The sequence below is a fragment of the Sinocyclocheilus rhinocerous genome, unplaced genomic scaffold, assembly GCF_001515625.1.
Source record: "Sinocyclocheilus rhinocerous isolate Xijiao unplaced genomic scaffold, SAMN03320098_v1.1 scaffold362, whole genome shotgun sequence".
Taxonomy (NCBI): Eukaryota; Metazoa; Chordata; class Actinopteri; order Cypriniformes; family Cyprinidae; genus Sinocyclocheilus; species Sinocyclocheilus rhinocerous.
The window spans coordinates 1,071,532-1,088,516 of record NW_015639507.1 but is presented as its reverse complement, the minus strand read 5'-3'; the positions used below and the strand labels follow the sequence as shown (position 1 = coordinate 1,088,516).

The window sequence follows — 16,985 nt, the reverse complement described above, 5'->3', positions numbered from 1 at the left end:
CGCGGAGTGTCCAGTCTACAGTGTCTGTGGAAAACTAAATTAGGGTTTGTTTTTCGGTGCGATTTGCCATGCAGGGGTTCTGGTTGCACTTTTTGCTCTGTATGCGGGGCTGTGAATGAGACCTGCATGGATATTTGCCTTTTGGCCGGGCGCACAATGTGCCAGTGTGTGCTCTCTGGTCCGTGCAAAGCCAGATCTGTAGTCTGTAAAGAAGACAAATGGGGCGCATCCTGATTTTGGAATGCATTCCTGACAAAGAGCAATTAAGCCGCTTTGGAAAGAAAGAGTGAAATCGGAGAGAAAAAGGTGGATCTAATTGTGCACTATTTTATAAAGGGAATTTTATTACTATTGCTCAAGCCTCAATATTAAACTTTGACGGACGGACGGGAAAAAAATAATTCAGAGACCAGAATATCACAGAGGCTTAAAGGCATAGTTCATCCAAGGAAAATAAATATATACTAGACGACATCTTGAAGAATGTTGGTAACCAAACTATAGCCATTGACTTCCATAGTATTTTGCCCACACATTAAAAGTCAGAGGCTACCATCAACTGTTTGGTTACCAGCATTCTTCAAAATATCTTTCTTTGTGTTCAACAGCTGAAAGAAATTCAAACATCTTTTAAATAACTTGAGGGTGAGTAAATGATGACAATTTTCATTTTTTTTTGGTGAACTATCCCTTTAAAAAGACTCAAAATGCTTCTAGCAACCACAGAGCAACACTCCAGCATCATGGTGGAAGGGGTGTGCGATATTGACAATTTTCGATAATGATAATTACTATTTTGCTGAGTGTGTTTTTATGCTGGTACCTTGACTGGTTTAGGCCCGTCATTGATAAATAAATATGACACTAAAACGGCCAGTAGGTGGCAGCCTAGTCCCTTGATGAGTGATTAATAAATGTGATTCATTGAATCATTCATTCAAACGATTCATTCAAAATGGCTGATTCATTTAGAAAGGAAGCAAGTGGCTCTCTTTATGAATGGATTATTGAATCATTGACTGATATAATTTCTTCAAAAACAGATTCATTTGAAATGAAAGACCGCAGTGTTGCTCTGAGATGCACAAAAGTTCTGCTCCAACTTTATTTGGAACTATTTTTGTTGGCGAAACAGAAAAATCAGACAATGTTGAGTCTAAAATGTAACTCACTCAATATTAGCTTCTTATTTTTTTAACTGTTATTTTATATATAATTTTTTGAAGTTAGGGTTATCATACTCGCGCTCTAATATTTGGGAAAATGTCACTCTTGCTTGTGTGATATTGCTTAACTATAATATATCTTATAAGTATAAAAAACAAAAAACATACAGGGATATTTTTTGGTTTCATAAATCACACAGTGAATGTTTTTGGATGTTATCAATCATGATACTATCGTAGACAATAAATATTGCACACCCCTACATGGTGAATTTTGCACTCAAATTTTCTATAGGAAATGTAAAAGTCTACTTTTACCTGCCTTTTGTGCTTTGTTTTGTGGCAAACAACAAGTGCACACAGACAGAGAGGTTAAACATTCAGTGCCTTTGCACATCTCACCAATGTTAATGTGATCTTTGATCTTGGCGTCTGGCGGGAGATGGGGAGGGATAGTCAAGGACAGCAGGGGATTTTTGGTGGAGGGTTTGCGGACACAGCTGTGCCTCACTGGTTCATCCACAGACTCATTCAGAGGTCAGTACAGATCAGACTGCAGTGTTCTGCTTTGCTATCAGTGCAGAGCTAAATTAAGACCACCATTGACTCGTTCAGAGAATGTAAGCAGAGATCGACACGATAGAGGGAAAATTATGTATTGAGTAACTGAACAACCTGAAGGAGAGAACGAACAATGCGATTAAAAAGACAATAGAGTGTGATTCTGATATTATATGTGTCATTATAATTCTAACTCGAAGGTCAGATTAGACAAAACGTCACCCACAACATGGGTGACATGGGACAACATGCCCTTCTGAAGCTTATATTATAATAATGAATGCATTTCATACTACTTTCATTAATAATAATGTGGTTAAAAACTGAAGAGTGCACATGGAATTTACTAATTTCATTCACCAGAGGCCTTCAGGTCACATAAACATACGGAATTAATAATTAGAGAAAATAAGAAACTTTATGAGAAAAGTATTCCCTGCTCCAAGGCTTTAGGCATCTAAAGCTTAAAATTAACACAAAGGTAAAGAGAATAAAATCTAAATTATATATAATGAAACTAGGGTGTGCAATATTGACAAAAATGACAAAAAAAATGTATAACTATAATTAAACAATTATAGTTGTTTGTTTTTATACTGGTTCTTTGGCTGGTTTATAGGCCTGTCATGGACAGATAAATATGACACTAAAACTGCCAGTAGGTGGCGGCAAGTCCCTGTCTTAATGAGTGATTCATTGAATCATTTATTCAAATGATTCGTTCAAAATGGCTGATTCATTTAGAAATGAAGCAAGTGAGGTCTTTATGAATGGATCATTGAATCACTGACTCAAATGATTCATTCAAAATTGATTGATTCAGGAACGAAACACAGCAGCGTTTCTTTGAGATGCACCAATGTTCAGATCTGAACTTGTTTGGAACTATTTTCGAAACAGAAAAACATACAATATTGTGTCTAAAGTGCAACTCACTCAATAAACTTATTTGTTGAACTGTTGTTTAAAATCAATACGACATTTGTGATCTTGCGCATGTGCTGATATTCGGGAAAACGCCACTCTTACTTGTGTGATTACTTAACTATATCATATCTTATAAAAACAATAGGGGCATTAACTATGTTCTAATAGGCTTCATCACGCAGTAAATGCTTTTGAACTCTCAACAGGTTTTTTTTTGTGTTTTTTTTTGCATATACTCAAAAGACTTGATAATGTCAGCTTGCACATTGTTAAATAATTATGGTATTATCATAAACAATAAATATCACACACCTCTAAATGAAACATATACTGTATACTATATATATATATTAATTATTATATTATTATTAAATTATAAATATAAATGCACCACCTACCAGAAAATTAAATAATACAGATAATACAATAGATTATAATGGGAGCTTTTGAAAACATTTACCACACATTTTTGCTATACTGCTGGCCTGACTTTAGTAAAATCAGTCTGGTGAAAATGAATGGACAATCATGTTAATTGTGTTTTAATTCTGACGATGGTATTGAGCCCACATCCATATCACCAATTAAAAGCTTCAGCCACAGAACAAAACAGCTGACTGACTGTTACTCTAGCAGATTATGAGCAATTTGAGCCCAGCAATCATAATCTGCTGGTTTATATGACATCTAGATGAAACGTTAATGAATGCCGTTACAGATGATTACATGAACATGAAATCCACACATCAAACATCTTGAGTGCTGTTACAGAAGCTGTGAGATGTAACCAGCTTTAACATACTGCTGTTTACCACTATAAGATGTTTGGTGTACCAAATCATGCTAGTTCTGGCAGATCACACTGGTTTACATAAAGCAACAAGCAGCTTAACCAGCTAGTGCCAGTAACAGACCATCACTACATTTAAAAACTAGCTATTAAACTTGACTTTGGCTATTACAAGCACCTAAGCACTTAGCAACCACTCAACACATCCTAGCAACCGTGTAGCAACATTCTAAACGAGATTCAGAACACCCTCCCAACTGCATAGCAACAATCTAGTGTGCTGCAGACCTACATTCTAAACTACACTCAGAAAAATAGCAACAACATAGCACACTCAAAACACCCTAGCAACTGCATCGCAACATTCTAAACTACACTCAGAACACCCTAGAAACTGCATAGCAACAGTCTTAACGAGACTCAAAACACTATTCTAAACAAGGCTCAGAACACAATATTAACTGCATAGCAACATTCTAAACACTCAAAACACCCTAGCAACTGCATCGCAACATTCTAAACTACACTCAGAACACCCTAGTATAGCAACATGTTACACAAGACTCAGAACAGCCTAGAAACTGCATAGCAACAGTCTTAACGAGACTCAAAACACTATTCTAAACAAGGCTCAGAACACAATATTAACTGCATAGCAACATTCTAAACAACACTCAAAACAGCCCAGCAACATTCCAGACTCAGAGCACCCTAGCAACCACATAGCAACATGCTAAACTAGACTCAGAACTCCCTAGCGACTGCATAGCAACATGTAAACAAGACCCAGAAGATCCTAGCAACTGTACAGTAACATTCCAGGCTCAAAACAACTTAGCAAAATTCTCAACAAGACTCAAAACACCTTAGAAACGCCATAGCAACATTCTAAACAGCACTTAAAACAGCCGAGCAACTGCATAGCAACATTCCAGACTCAGATCATCTGAGCAACCACATAGCAACGGGCTAAACAAGACTCAGAACACCCTAGCAACATTCCACACTGAAAACTGCCTAGCAGCTCCACCATCTCTCATTTTTCATTTCATTCATTCATTTTTTTATTATTATTATTTAAAGTATTTCTCATGAATTAGGGCCAGATCAAAGTGCAAGATGGTTAATTGTTAATTTAAGTTATTGTTATAAGCAACAAAAGTAATAGTAATACTTGACTTCCAGCTCTACAGTAAGCTGACAGAAAGGAAAAAATGAAATCGCATCATATGACCCCTTTAAATATATCCAACAAACCCTTGACAAATTCAGTGTGTCTGGCTGCTGCACGGCTCTCCATCATTACTTATTCCACAATGACTTTAGCATGTGCAGCTCCTGTAAACCCCTCTGGGGTCTGCGGCGTCTCAACAGAAAGCGGCCCACTCCAGGAACACAGAGTCCGTCAGCCTCCATATGCCACCAGCCCACCGACCAAACCAAAAGCACCTTATTAATAGATTCCCTGTCAAAGAGAAGTCACGTCCCCGCGGAGCGTAGTGAGTACAGAGTGCCGAATGAGTCACGCTGAGAATCCCTTCAGCTTCTTCAGACGCGTCTGGAGGAGATGGCATCGCGGTGGAGGATAGGTGGCTCTATTTTGAGTCACCGCGATCCCTGCGGAACTGAGGCACGAAATGCAAAAGGCAGCGAGGCGGTGGATGATGGACGGGGTCGGTCGAATGAGACGAGAAGGCTGTAAATTAGTTGAAGCACATGAGGCATCTTTGGGAGTCAGTAAGTTGGCAGCACATTAGTAAAGTCAGACAAATGCAAACTCAGTTTTATCAGCAATAGCATTACAGAGATGAAATTCTCCTTTGGAATAAGAATTAGAATAAATTACAGAAAGAAAAACCAGCCACCACAGAAAGTTTGACAGAGAATATAAGGTCACCTCTCCGGATGATTTGGTTAACATCTGCTTAAGACACCCTCACATCTTTGGAGGGTCCCTGGAGTTCGGGACGTAATTACACTTGGAAGAGATTTTGGATTCAATCAGAGTGAATACGGAAGCGGGAGAGAATATCAATAAAATATTTCCACTGTGTGTGATTAATGCTAGGAAACTATAAGATACTGAGATCTTTAAAAATCATGTTAATATTCTGCCCTTTTAATCTGACAGTTTTAGACTCATCTCAGTGACAATAATAGCTTGATTTTTCTTCCAAAAAGACTCATTCAGTAACCTGTTGGTGGCACACATGAGGTTAAATTAATTGCTGGTTAGCATGTAACCTTCTAGTCAATGACACAGCATTCATTTACCTCAATTAACAGCCATATATTTATATAAAAAAGTAAATATATACTGTAAATGATAGGCATATATACACATATTTTAAAAGATTTGTAATATATAAAATATTCATATATTAAATTATTGTTAATATATAAATACAAATGTAAACAAAATAGATCAAATTAAAAGTGTTAAGTAGTATATATATATATATATATATATATATATGTACACACAGTATATACAGTATAATGATATTTTATTTAGATAAAATTCTAAATATATATAAAATGTAAAAGATTTGTTCAAAAACCCAACGAGTTTAGTTCACAACCAAAACAAAAGATTGCGATAAACGTTGTTCCATGCTAGAACCAGTAACTATCCATAAATACGATGTAGATGATGAGATTATTCAGACAGACGCTGGTCTGTGTTTCATCAGCCCTATGATTGGACTGCATGGAGCAATTATTGTCTTATGAGAGTCATGATTCAAAGACAGGAAGACTAAATCATTATCCCTAGCAAAAACAACTATAACAACAAACAACACTATAATCAAAGAGAGGGTGAGAATGCGAGGCAGAAAACAAGTTTGAGAGGAGGGGGGAAAAAACCACCACCACAGCTGAAAAGGGAAGTTTTTTAGCACTATTAGTATTTATTTTATTATTTTTTGTTTCAGAGTCATTTGAGAAACAATGTCGCTCTGAGACGCAGTTATTTTGGGGGTATAGCTGATGCTAATTGGCAATGGGAGTACTGGCTAGTCTCCCACTTTCAAAATAATTAGTAAAGCACACAGCACGATCTCACACACGGAATTAAACTAACAGCACTGGAACTCTTAGCAACCGCTCTGCCTGGTAACGCAGGAGGGTAAAAGAAGAGAATGCGAGAGATTTTGATAAGCTCTAGTGAGACTGAGCTGAACTTCAGCTGTGGAGAAATTTTATATTATTAGAAACCTATTAAATCCCTTATAACATAATGTACACTTTTGAAGAGTATTATAGTACATTTTTTCATACTGGTCATTTTTAAATGTTAATCAAGGTGTCTTGCGCCTCTTTAGAAAGCACTGATGTTGGACATAGGGATGTGTAATATTTATCGTATACGATAATTGTTGTTTTAACGATGTGTGAGCTGATATTATTGAGTAGTATGTCACTCATTTTGCACAAAACACACACACACACACACACACACACACACACGTACACATCTTGAGTCCAAAAGCATTCACTGCATGATTAACCATATTAGAATGCAGTTAAAATGACAATATAGCCTAATTCAAGTTATATAAGCAAAAAATATGATATACTTTAGTAATATCACACAAGCAAGAGTGTCTTTTTTTCCGAATATCAGCACAGGAGCATGATCACAAATGAGATTGATGTTATACAACAGCTCAACAAACAAGAAGTTAATATTGAGGTAATTTTAGACACAATAATGTCTGTCAATGATTCATTCATAAAGGCAGTCGCTGCCTCCGAAATCACATACTTCCCTACAATATAGTAGGCAAAAAGCAGTAGGCGAACTAATATGTACGAATCCTTAGTATTCATAAGAGAGTAGGCAAGAATTACCTGCGCGGTGCACTAATTATTGCGAGATTTGGACGCGTGTATACTTAAGTTGCATCCGAATATGCCTACTTGCCTTGGTCATTTTCTTAAAAAAAGAAAAATTGATATACTTTTTAACCACAGATGCTCGTCTTGCACTAGCTGGACTTCACATATTGCGTAGTCACATTGGAAAGGTCACGCGTGACGTAGGTGGAAGTACCGACCCAGTGTTTACAAAGTGAACGTGCAAAGAAAATCAAATGCCAATTACAAAAAAAAGGTAAAACAACAATGTTGGATGATTTTGAAGTTTTTTGAAGAAAATGAGATGGAGTTTTTTGCCCTACCCTACCTTTTTGAACCGGAGTACTCAGACGAAGAGCTAACTGCGTGTGACCTTTCCAATGACGTAATGCATGAATTTGGCGAATTTAGCACTCGATAAGTAAGTACTTTTTGAAATTAAGTACCTACTCAGTGAGTATGCGGTTTCAGACGCAGCCACCCACTTGCTTGATTTCTAAATGAATCAGCCGTTTTGAAAGAATCATTTGAAGAATGATTCAATGAATCACTCATTAAGTCATGGACTTGTTGCCACCTACTGGCGGTTTTATTGTCAAATTTATTTATCCATGACAGGCCTAAACCAGCCAAAGTAACCAGCACAAAAACACACTCAGCAAAATACTGTTTAATTATCATTATTGACAAATTCCCTAAAAATACTGAGATTATTTTTGTCAATATCGCACACCCCTAGGACAGATATGAATCTGTTTTGATGGTGTAGTAGATCAACCCTGAGAAAAATGTATTGCTCAGAGGTTTCTCTTTTACAGCTCATGAATCATAAAGTCTCAGATTGTTCTCCAAAAGAACTCCTTGGGGGAGATAAAAACAGACGCAAATGAGTCAATAGCTGACCTTAGGAGTATAGAGCAGGGGTCGGCAACCTATGGCACGCGAGCAATAGGGAAAACTGAACAACAACGTTCACACACACATACAGTGGTGTTCAGTAGGGTCACACTGTAAATCTGATATTCAAAGTCTAATTTAAACATTAAAATAAACAAACTTTTAGGATTTTGAAATGTTTAAAAAACAATTTATAGAAAAATGCTTCAGAAATGTTTAGGATTCTGCACTTTTTGTATAACAATCAAATACAGATTTTAATCTGAAAATGTAAAAATGATTATGTACTGTATAATTATATAAAAAGGGGGTGGGAGCATTTCATGTCCAAAAAGGGCACTTCATGTCAAAAAGGTTGCCAACCCCTGGTATAGTTCTAGAAAATGACTTTTCTAGAAATGAGCAGCTCAGATAATTTGTTCTAGGAGGAATTTCATGAGAAATATTCGAGTTTAAACTGAGAGCTCTGACTCTTGATTGCAGTCTTGATATATTGGAGTTTTTTTGTAACCAACACCAAACCTGGCACCCTGACAGAGCGTAGCCTAAAAGCAGCCAGCGATGCCAGAACAGAGGCAAATCTCTCTAAAAAGTTGCAAACATTTAATCTCAGATTCTTCAACTAGATTCTAAAAGACAAAAACACAAGAGAGCCCAATAATATCACGACAGCTTTCATCTAAGAGCACAATGAAACAAATGTCATCTTCTCATGTTCATAAATAACACATTAACTCAAACTGTTCTTGCATCCTCCGCAGGACTTCTGGTCCAGCGACATGAATAAGATGAAGAACTTCAAGAGGCGTTTCTCACTTTCCGTGCCACGAACAGAGACGATAGAGGAGAACGAGTTTACAGAACAGATAAACCAGCTCAACATCCACTGCAATGACGGTATGGATTTGCTCTTGACGTTCGCATCTCTCATTCAAAAGCACTAGAGTCTGATGTGAGCATCATGAAACCCATTGAAATACGACTAATGTAACTTATTATACAGATCACGCTGCTACTACAGTGATCAGGCGCTCCTTATTGATTCACTTTAATCACCAACAACTATTTTACCCAGAAATTTGGTGCAAATCTATAAAGCGAAATATAGTGTAAAAGGTCAAAACAAACGAGGAGAAGGATAAATAATATACCATCATAATCACCGATCGGCCTATCTAGATGGATTCGATTTCTCAGAGGACGACTGAGTGAAAAAACAAGACATGTTAGATTCGGAAGGGATTAAAAACAATAATAAAAATACTAATTCTGTGAAACACACATGCACCTGACCTCCTGAGGGAAAACTAGTCCCATCCAAACAGGGCTTTAGTCTAATCCTACAATATGAACTGTTTGTTTTTCATTAATTTCATGCATAATCAAGAATGTATAATAACAAAATATATTTAATCTTAATTTGGGCATCTGTGGTTTGTTTCCTTTTCTGTGGTCTTTTAAATTTAATACATCTAGTGAAAAAAAGTGTAAAAATTATATATTTATAAATAAAAAAAAACAAAACATGAAACTTCACATGCAATCTTGCATAACATGATGGATCTACATTTGAAACTGAATATTCAGAAAGAAATTATTTTATTTATCAGGTCAGCAGGAGAGAAAAGTTGATGGCTATTGTTAAAAAGAAAACATTTTGGTTGCTTGAAATAAAGATGAAATAAATGAAAATATAAATGTTAGATGAAATAACACCAAAATAAAAATTGTATTTATATATATATATATATATATATATATATACAAACGATTTACATACATTATAATTAATAATATAATTAAAAAAAAAATCATAATAAAAATGACAAAAACACACACACACAAAAAAAAACCACTTAAAACTGATGTGGAAAACAATTACTACTTTTTAATTTAAGATTCACACAACTTTGTTCTTTTAAAGTCAGCCAAATACATTCAAAATTTTACGACTATATTGGACCATGAATTTCATGTTGTTACACAGTATGAGAAGAATAAAGACTGAAAATATTAAACGCATATATATTCCCACACATCCATAACATGACATATTCATGAGTGAAGCAGGATATTCAACCAGACAAAATGTAGTAGGGTGGCACATTTCATCCAATGGGAATTGGTTAAACTGATGAATTGCACACAATAACACCTGGAACATTTATTAAGGAAGTAAATAATGTCAATTTTGAAGCATCAGCTGAGGCTACCTTTCTCGATTTGAAGTCTTCTGGATTGTTCTCAAATGGAATGAGATCTCACCAAGATGCCGGGAAAGTGAGCGGCCCTTAAGAGTTTGATAATCTCTCCAAGAGATGGGAGAGAGATGCATCTAGCAGCCTGCGCGGACCTCAAGGGTCAGAGCCGCTCCAGAGAAGATGAGGAGGAAACGAGATTCTGACCCTCCAGCGTCCCCGCTCTTCGTTCACAGTGGTGTTTATCTTTGTGCCTACATTATTAATGCAGTGGTAATAGTACAATTCTGCTCCATTGTCTGGCTCTATGGTCTTAACGCCTTCTCGAGTCAATATTAAATCGGATTTCAAGGGAGAGACTACAAGCAAGACCACTTTAAGAATGTAAGACTCTGTCAAAGATCTACAGGGGTTTTTTCACACATGCAGTTTTGCAATATAAATCGATAATTCTTGTTATTGGCCAGTCTGTATCTTGTTTTAATTCTAAATAAATAGCTTTTATGCTATTTATTTTGGATTCCAATCAACCTTATAAACAAAAACACGATATTATGGTGACAAAAAAGAAAGCATATATATTCTGTTTCACTTGGAAATGCATTATACTACGGAAGTGTTGTGCATCCTGCTTCATATTGTTTATAAAAAACAGCAATTTTTCACTCTTCGTTTCTAGATTTATACAATTGTAATCATCACAATAGAGGTACAAACCACAAAAGACTTGTGCGCAATCAAAAATGCATCTTCTGTCAAAAAAGGTGTCCGGCAATATTGTTTCAAACATAGCCCCATTTTTTTTTTTTTTTTAGAAATTAATTTTATTCCACAAGGATGCATCAATTTGATCAAAAGTGACATTTATGATGTTAAAAAAGATTTCTATTTCAAATAAGAGCTGTAATAAAATTACTAATCATCATGGTTTCCACAAAAATATTAAGCAACACAACTGTTTTCAACATTAATGATAAGCAATGTTTCTTGAGCAGCAAATCAGCATATTACAATGATTTCTGAAGGATCATGTGATACTGAATTCAATTCAATTCAATTCAAGTTTATTTGTATAGCACTTTTCACGATACAAATCGTTGCAAAGCAACTTTACAGCAAATTAAGTTTGAAGAATGTAAGACTCTGTCAAAGATCTACGAATGAAGACTGGAGTAATGATGCTGAAAATTCAGCTTTTATCACAGGAATAAATTACATTTTAGAATATATTCAAATAGAAACTAGTTATTTTAAATTGTAAACATTTTTAAAAATCTTACCGACCTCAAAAACATTCTAACCAATAAGGAGACAGTTTTCTCACATGTGACTCATAAAAAATAAATGTTTGGTCTGTTTTTAAATGCTGCTCTGTAAAAGCAAATCAAATCAAGGAAAAAAATGCAACTTCGTAAGAATTTTGTCCATTTTGCAACAAGTACAAACAACCTACAGGTCTTAAAATTCCCTTAAGCTGAAGGTGAAGATTAGTAGCATCAAATTAGATAAAATTAGATGTTTGGTCACTCCGACGATCTCTTTCTGTCCAAGCTAGTATTTCTTGGTCAGAATAAGCTGTAAGGTGCATAAGACTTTGTTGAAAGACAAAACTCTGGCTACACAAGACTGATAAAACTCAAGAAAGAAGCCAAACCGGGCGATGAACCCTCGGTCCGTGGCAGGACGGGGACTTGGATCTGGTTGCATGCTGGGAACAAACCATTTGTTTGGGGAGCAATCAGGCTCCTCAGCTGTCTGTCTGAGGCAGCTGTTTCCACAACGCCCCATTTTTCCCCTACCACGAACCAGCTGCTCCGATTGGCTGATGGGACGGCACTTCCTGCACCCCCGGGAGAGATGGCAGCGATGGAGACAGCTGGAGCAGGATGGAGTTTGGAAGGAGGGAGCGGATCTGAGAACAGGCGGGGAGGAGACGCAATAGCGCTTTTCTTCTATTTACCCCGTCCCCTTCCCTCCAGCTGCAAATGAACCTCCAAGCCAAGCATGGCGGGAGAGACGTCTGCGGGTCGGGATGGAAAAAGCGTTGGAAACGCCTTGAGAAATGGAACGCTTCGTTCCAATTTACTCGCCTGTACACCTATGATTATTAGAACTCAATTACCGCAAGGTTAATGTGGAAGAAACCGATCCGAGTCACGTTTGGGAGTCTGACCTCATATTTCCTCCCTACCAGCACGTCTACCTCCATTATCTCGTTATATTTGTGATGTATCGTTGATCGAGATGCAACCGAGTCATTCTCCATGGAGAGGAGCCCATGATGGAGCCATCATGCAAATGTTGGCAGCAGTCTTTTGGTTAACAAGTGTTTCTTGATAACCACAAAGATGTGAGCTATATTTAATGATAATGCTTCCAAAATGGCTTTTCGACAGATTCCTTGGAGAGTTCGAACATAATTACAGAGCCAGAAACACCCACACACATACGCACACATCGCTTTTATGAGCACACTAAATCTCATTGAGGAGTTTATACCGCAAAGGGTGAATGTAATGCGTGTTGTGCAGAACTGAAAGAAGAGGCATCTCATTTAGAGACAGCCATCGAAATAAGCAGCAGCTGTCGTGTGGCCCTCTGGCTAGGCATGAATGAGAAGTGTGCTCATTTCTGATGAAAAACGGCAAGGACTGCAGTGTCTGGATGGTTTCGCTCAGAGGTACGAAAAAAAAAAAAAATCATAAGAATACCACAACAAGGAAACAGGTGTTCAGGTGCACATAAAATAGCTTATATTCAAGCACACACGTCAAAAAAGTGACGTGACGTGTATTCAAGTATGGTGTATTTCTGCTCTGCATTTAACCCATCCAAGTGCATGCACACAGCAGTGAGTAGTGATTACACACACACACACACTTTATACTTCTTTACTTTATATTCATCAAAGAATCCTGAAAAAAATAATATATCACTCTTTCCATAAAAATATTAAGCAGCACAAGTATTTGCAACATTGACAATAATAATAAATGTTCTCGAGCACCAAATCAATGATTTCTGAAAGAGCATGAGACACTGAAGACTGGAGTAATGGCTGCTGAAAATTCAGCTGTAAATCACAGAAATAAATTACATTTTAAAATATATTACAATAGAAAACACATTTTGTATAATATTTAACAATATTACTGTTTTTACTATATTTTTTATCAAATAAATGCAGCCTTTTTAAGCATAAGAGACTTCTGTCAAAAACATAAAAAATAAATAAATCTTACTGACCCCAAAATTTTGAACAGTAGTTTAAATATTTCACTACACCACTTGACCAGATTTATTACTAAGAATTGTATATATATCACTCATGTCACTCATGACTCATGTCATATATATGACATATGCATGTCACCTCGTTTATTTGCTTTTACTATTGTCACGGTTTACTGAGAACACTTTCTTACTACCTTCCCACTACCTACCCAAACATTTAGACTCCCTCTTCCATGATGCTATGTGCAGAACCTTACATACAGAGGTCAAAACAGTGCATTATGATTGTGTTGGGAGATGCACTGAAGCCCTGACAGCAGTCATATAAAGTTCTTCAGTCATGTTCTATTATTAATTCAATTGTAAATGAGGAGTGCTAATAGTTTTCTGCATAATCAATTATAGTCCAGTGGGTCAAAGCCTTACGACACACAATTTGCCTAATATCTGATGACCTACTTTCAACTGGACACTACAATCAATTCTGTATAATTAGCTGAATGTGTGCGCCACCTGTAACCCCATAATGAAGCAAAATATCACTGGCTAGGTTAACAGTAAAATTAGTTTTACAAGCGGTCTCTCATGGTTCAAACCAACAAATGTTCCAGTTACCAGCCCAGATCTTTAATCACAACCCCAGAGGGAGGTTCAAAACCACAAGGGCACAGCAACACGGCTTATCAGTCATTCACCTCAACCACTGAGCCACCTTTGTTTCAATGACAGCTCGATTTCTCTGCATTATTAATGTGTTGAGAGCATTCGTCTCTGAACAGGGAATGTCTACTTGAAAAAGGAAGTTAGGCTTAGAAAGAATGTTTCGTTTCCTTTATTCAAAGGAATTACAATTATAACATCATTTACTCACCCTCATGTTGTCACAACACTCATGACCTTGATGCAAAGGCATGTTTCACTATATTCTTTTATTGTATGTAAAAGGGTTGCGTGAGCATTCTGCAATACATCTCCTAATGTTATTTACAGGTAAAACGATCATACACTCTTAAAGGCAGGGTGCAAAAACTTTTTTGTTATGCTGGTTGAAAGTCTCATCACAACCCAATAGCAATCACTAAGTTAAGTGGTCTAAATTTATATGTATTTATATTGTCTGTGGAAGGCGTAGGACCATAAAATGTTCATCCAATCATATTCTTCGATCCGAGGATTACGATAGGCTGTCCTTCCTGCCTGTCAACATGTGTATTTGCATACCTCTGCGCACCCTGTTATTGCTAGCCACAAAATCACCTACGCTACCTTTAAAAAAAGTTGGTTCCAAAAGGAGGGGTTGGCAGTGTTTCCATAGAAGAACCAATCTTGGGTGCCAAAAAGAACCTTTTAGTGAAATGTTCTACCATTTTTCTTAGTGTGAAATATAATCTAAAGAACCTTTTTCTGCTATAAAGAACCTTTAGTGGTTCCATGGATGTTAGAGGTTCTTCATGGAACAATAAAAGAACCTTTATTTTTAAGAGTGTACGGGTTTGCGTGAATAAATGATGACGGAATGTTCACGTTAGGTGAGTTTTTCTTTAATCATTCTCTGGTTGCTTAGCCATATCGCATCACTATTGGAATATCAAAACAAAACAAACAAAAAAACAATTCATGTTCTCACAGCAGCTACTAGTTCACCAGCTGTTTTACGCCCCCCTGGGACTCATCATGGGATAGCTTTGATATAGATATAAGCCTCCGATACAATTCCTCAAGGGAGGTTTGAGCTCTTGGAAGTTCACAGAGATGTAGGAAGGTTCTTAATAGACCTGATACGTGTGTTTAGATGTGCAGACAGACTCTGCTGGAGCCCAATGGGAGAAAGCGGTCTGGGCAGAGGGCTGTCTGAACCCCGAGGCCTCTAAGAAATAGGACACACACATACTCCGACATCCAGCGTCGGCAGCAGCCTACTGGCAGGGCAAGTACAATTACTAGTGCAGGTCCCGGAAATTCATTTCAGGACAGAGCGCTGGAAACTGACGGTTTCAAACAGTTAGCTGTATGAAGATGTTGTCAGACATATCTATTATTCCTTATGACCTCTTCACAGACTCTGGGGAGATACCACAAAAGGTCAAACTACAGGGCTTTGCTTCTATTTTCTACTTCAGTATTTCATCCAACAGTAACTCTTCTGCAAAAGACTACCTAGCCTAAATATTTCTACTAATAATTCAGTCAAAGAAGATATTTAAAAAAAAAAACATCTATAATATTTTTTATTTACATTACAGATAAACATTGACCTACTGTACATATAATATTTTGTATTTATATTTTAATATTTTTTATTATATGTAATATTTTGCACTTACAGTACAAACAATATTAAAATTAATATTTTGTTATTTATAAATATTTTTATATTTTATTATATTTATATTTAGTATTTTCATTATAGATAAATACAAAATATCAGGAAGTATAAATGTAAATGTATATATTATGCATGAATTGACTTAGTTTATACATTTTAAATTAACTCTATTTAGTTTGTTTTATAATAACAAACCCATCAGAATGATTCATATACAGTAAAAGATCAATCTTGAAATTCTAAGAATGAAAATCCAGATTGTTCAAATCAAAACAGTTTGATGGAACAAAACAGAAGTTTTGAGATGCGTTTTTTCTTAAAACAACGCCATCTGTCTGTACTGTATGTGTGCATAACATAAACCAACACTTAAAAATAGCACCGACCGAATGCAAAGACAGCTAAGTGATAAACATTCAACAAATATATGGGCAAAAGAAATAAAAGCTATAACCTTTATCGCACACACACACAAAAAAAAAAACAGTCTTGAAATATATTTTGATGACAGTGGATTTGTTACAAAAGCAGCAGTGCTTTAGAACGGAAGAATTTAGAGATGCAACTTTATGGAGAGCGTTTACCATACTGACAGAATAACAACATGCTGTCAACATGTGAAAACCCTCTCTGCATTTATAAATCCATCCCTTTAAAGCAGCACAGCTAAAATTATTAAAGCTAAAACAAATTAGAAAGAAAAAAAAAATGTCCGACCATCTTTACCCTTCCCGCTTTCATCTCTAAGATTCACAGCTTACGCAATCTCTCCTCAAATAAGAAGGAAAGACAAATCTCCTGAGCGCAGCCCCTTGTATTTGCTCGCCCTGCAAGCTACTTGCTTCAAACCTTCAGCGGCGCATCTGGATTTTGTCACTAGAGAAGGCCAGGATGTGATTTGACACGTACAGTAGATGAAGGTTTGAGATGAATATGAAAGATTGGTGGGGAGTCCAGACCGCGGCTGGATTTCCTGGAGAGGAAAATCTCTCAGATAGAGCGCAAGAGGACCAGAAAGAGAAAGC

At 36.5% G+C, this 16,985-nt stretch overlaps 1 protein-coding gene across 1 annotated transcript in view; it reads left to right on the top strand.

Annotated features, from left to right (window-relative positions):
- LOC107751219 (cyclin-dependent kinase 18-like) overlaps window positions 1-16,985 on the top strand; it is a 57,191-nt gene that overhangs the window by 13,080 nt on the left and 27,126 nt on the right. Inside the window, exon 2 of the mRNA XM_016566887.1 lies at window positions 8,964-9,099. Coding sequence (XP_016422373.1) covers window positions 8,982-9,099 — 118 coding nt within the window. The 5' untranslated portion in view covers window positions 8,964-8,981. The remainder of the gene's footprint in view (window positions 1-8,963; window positions 9,100-16,985) is intronic.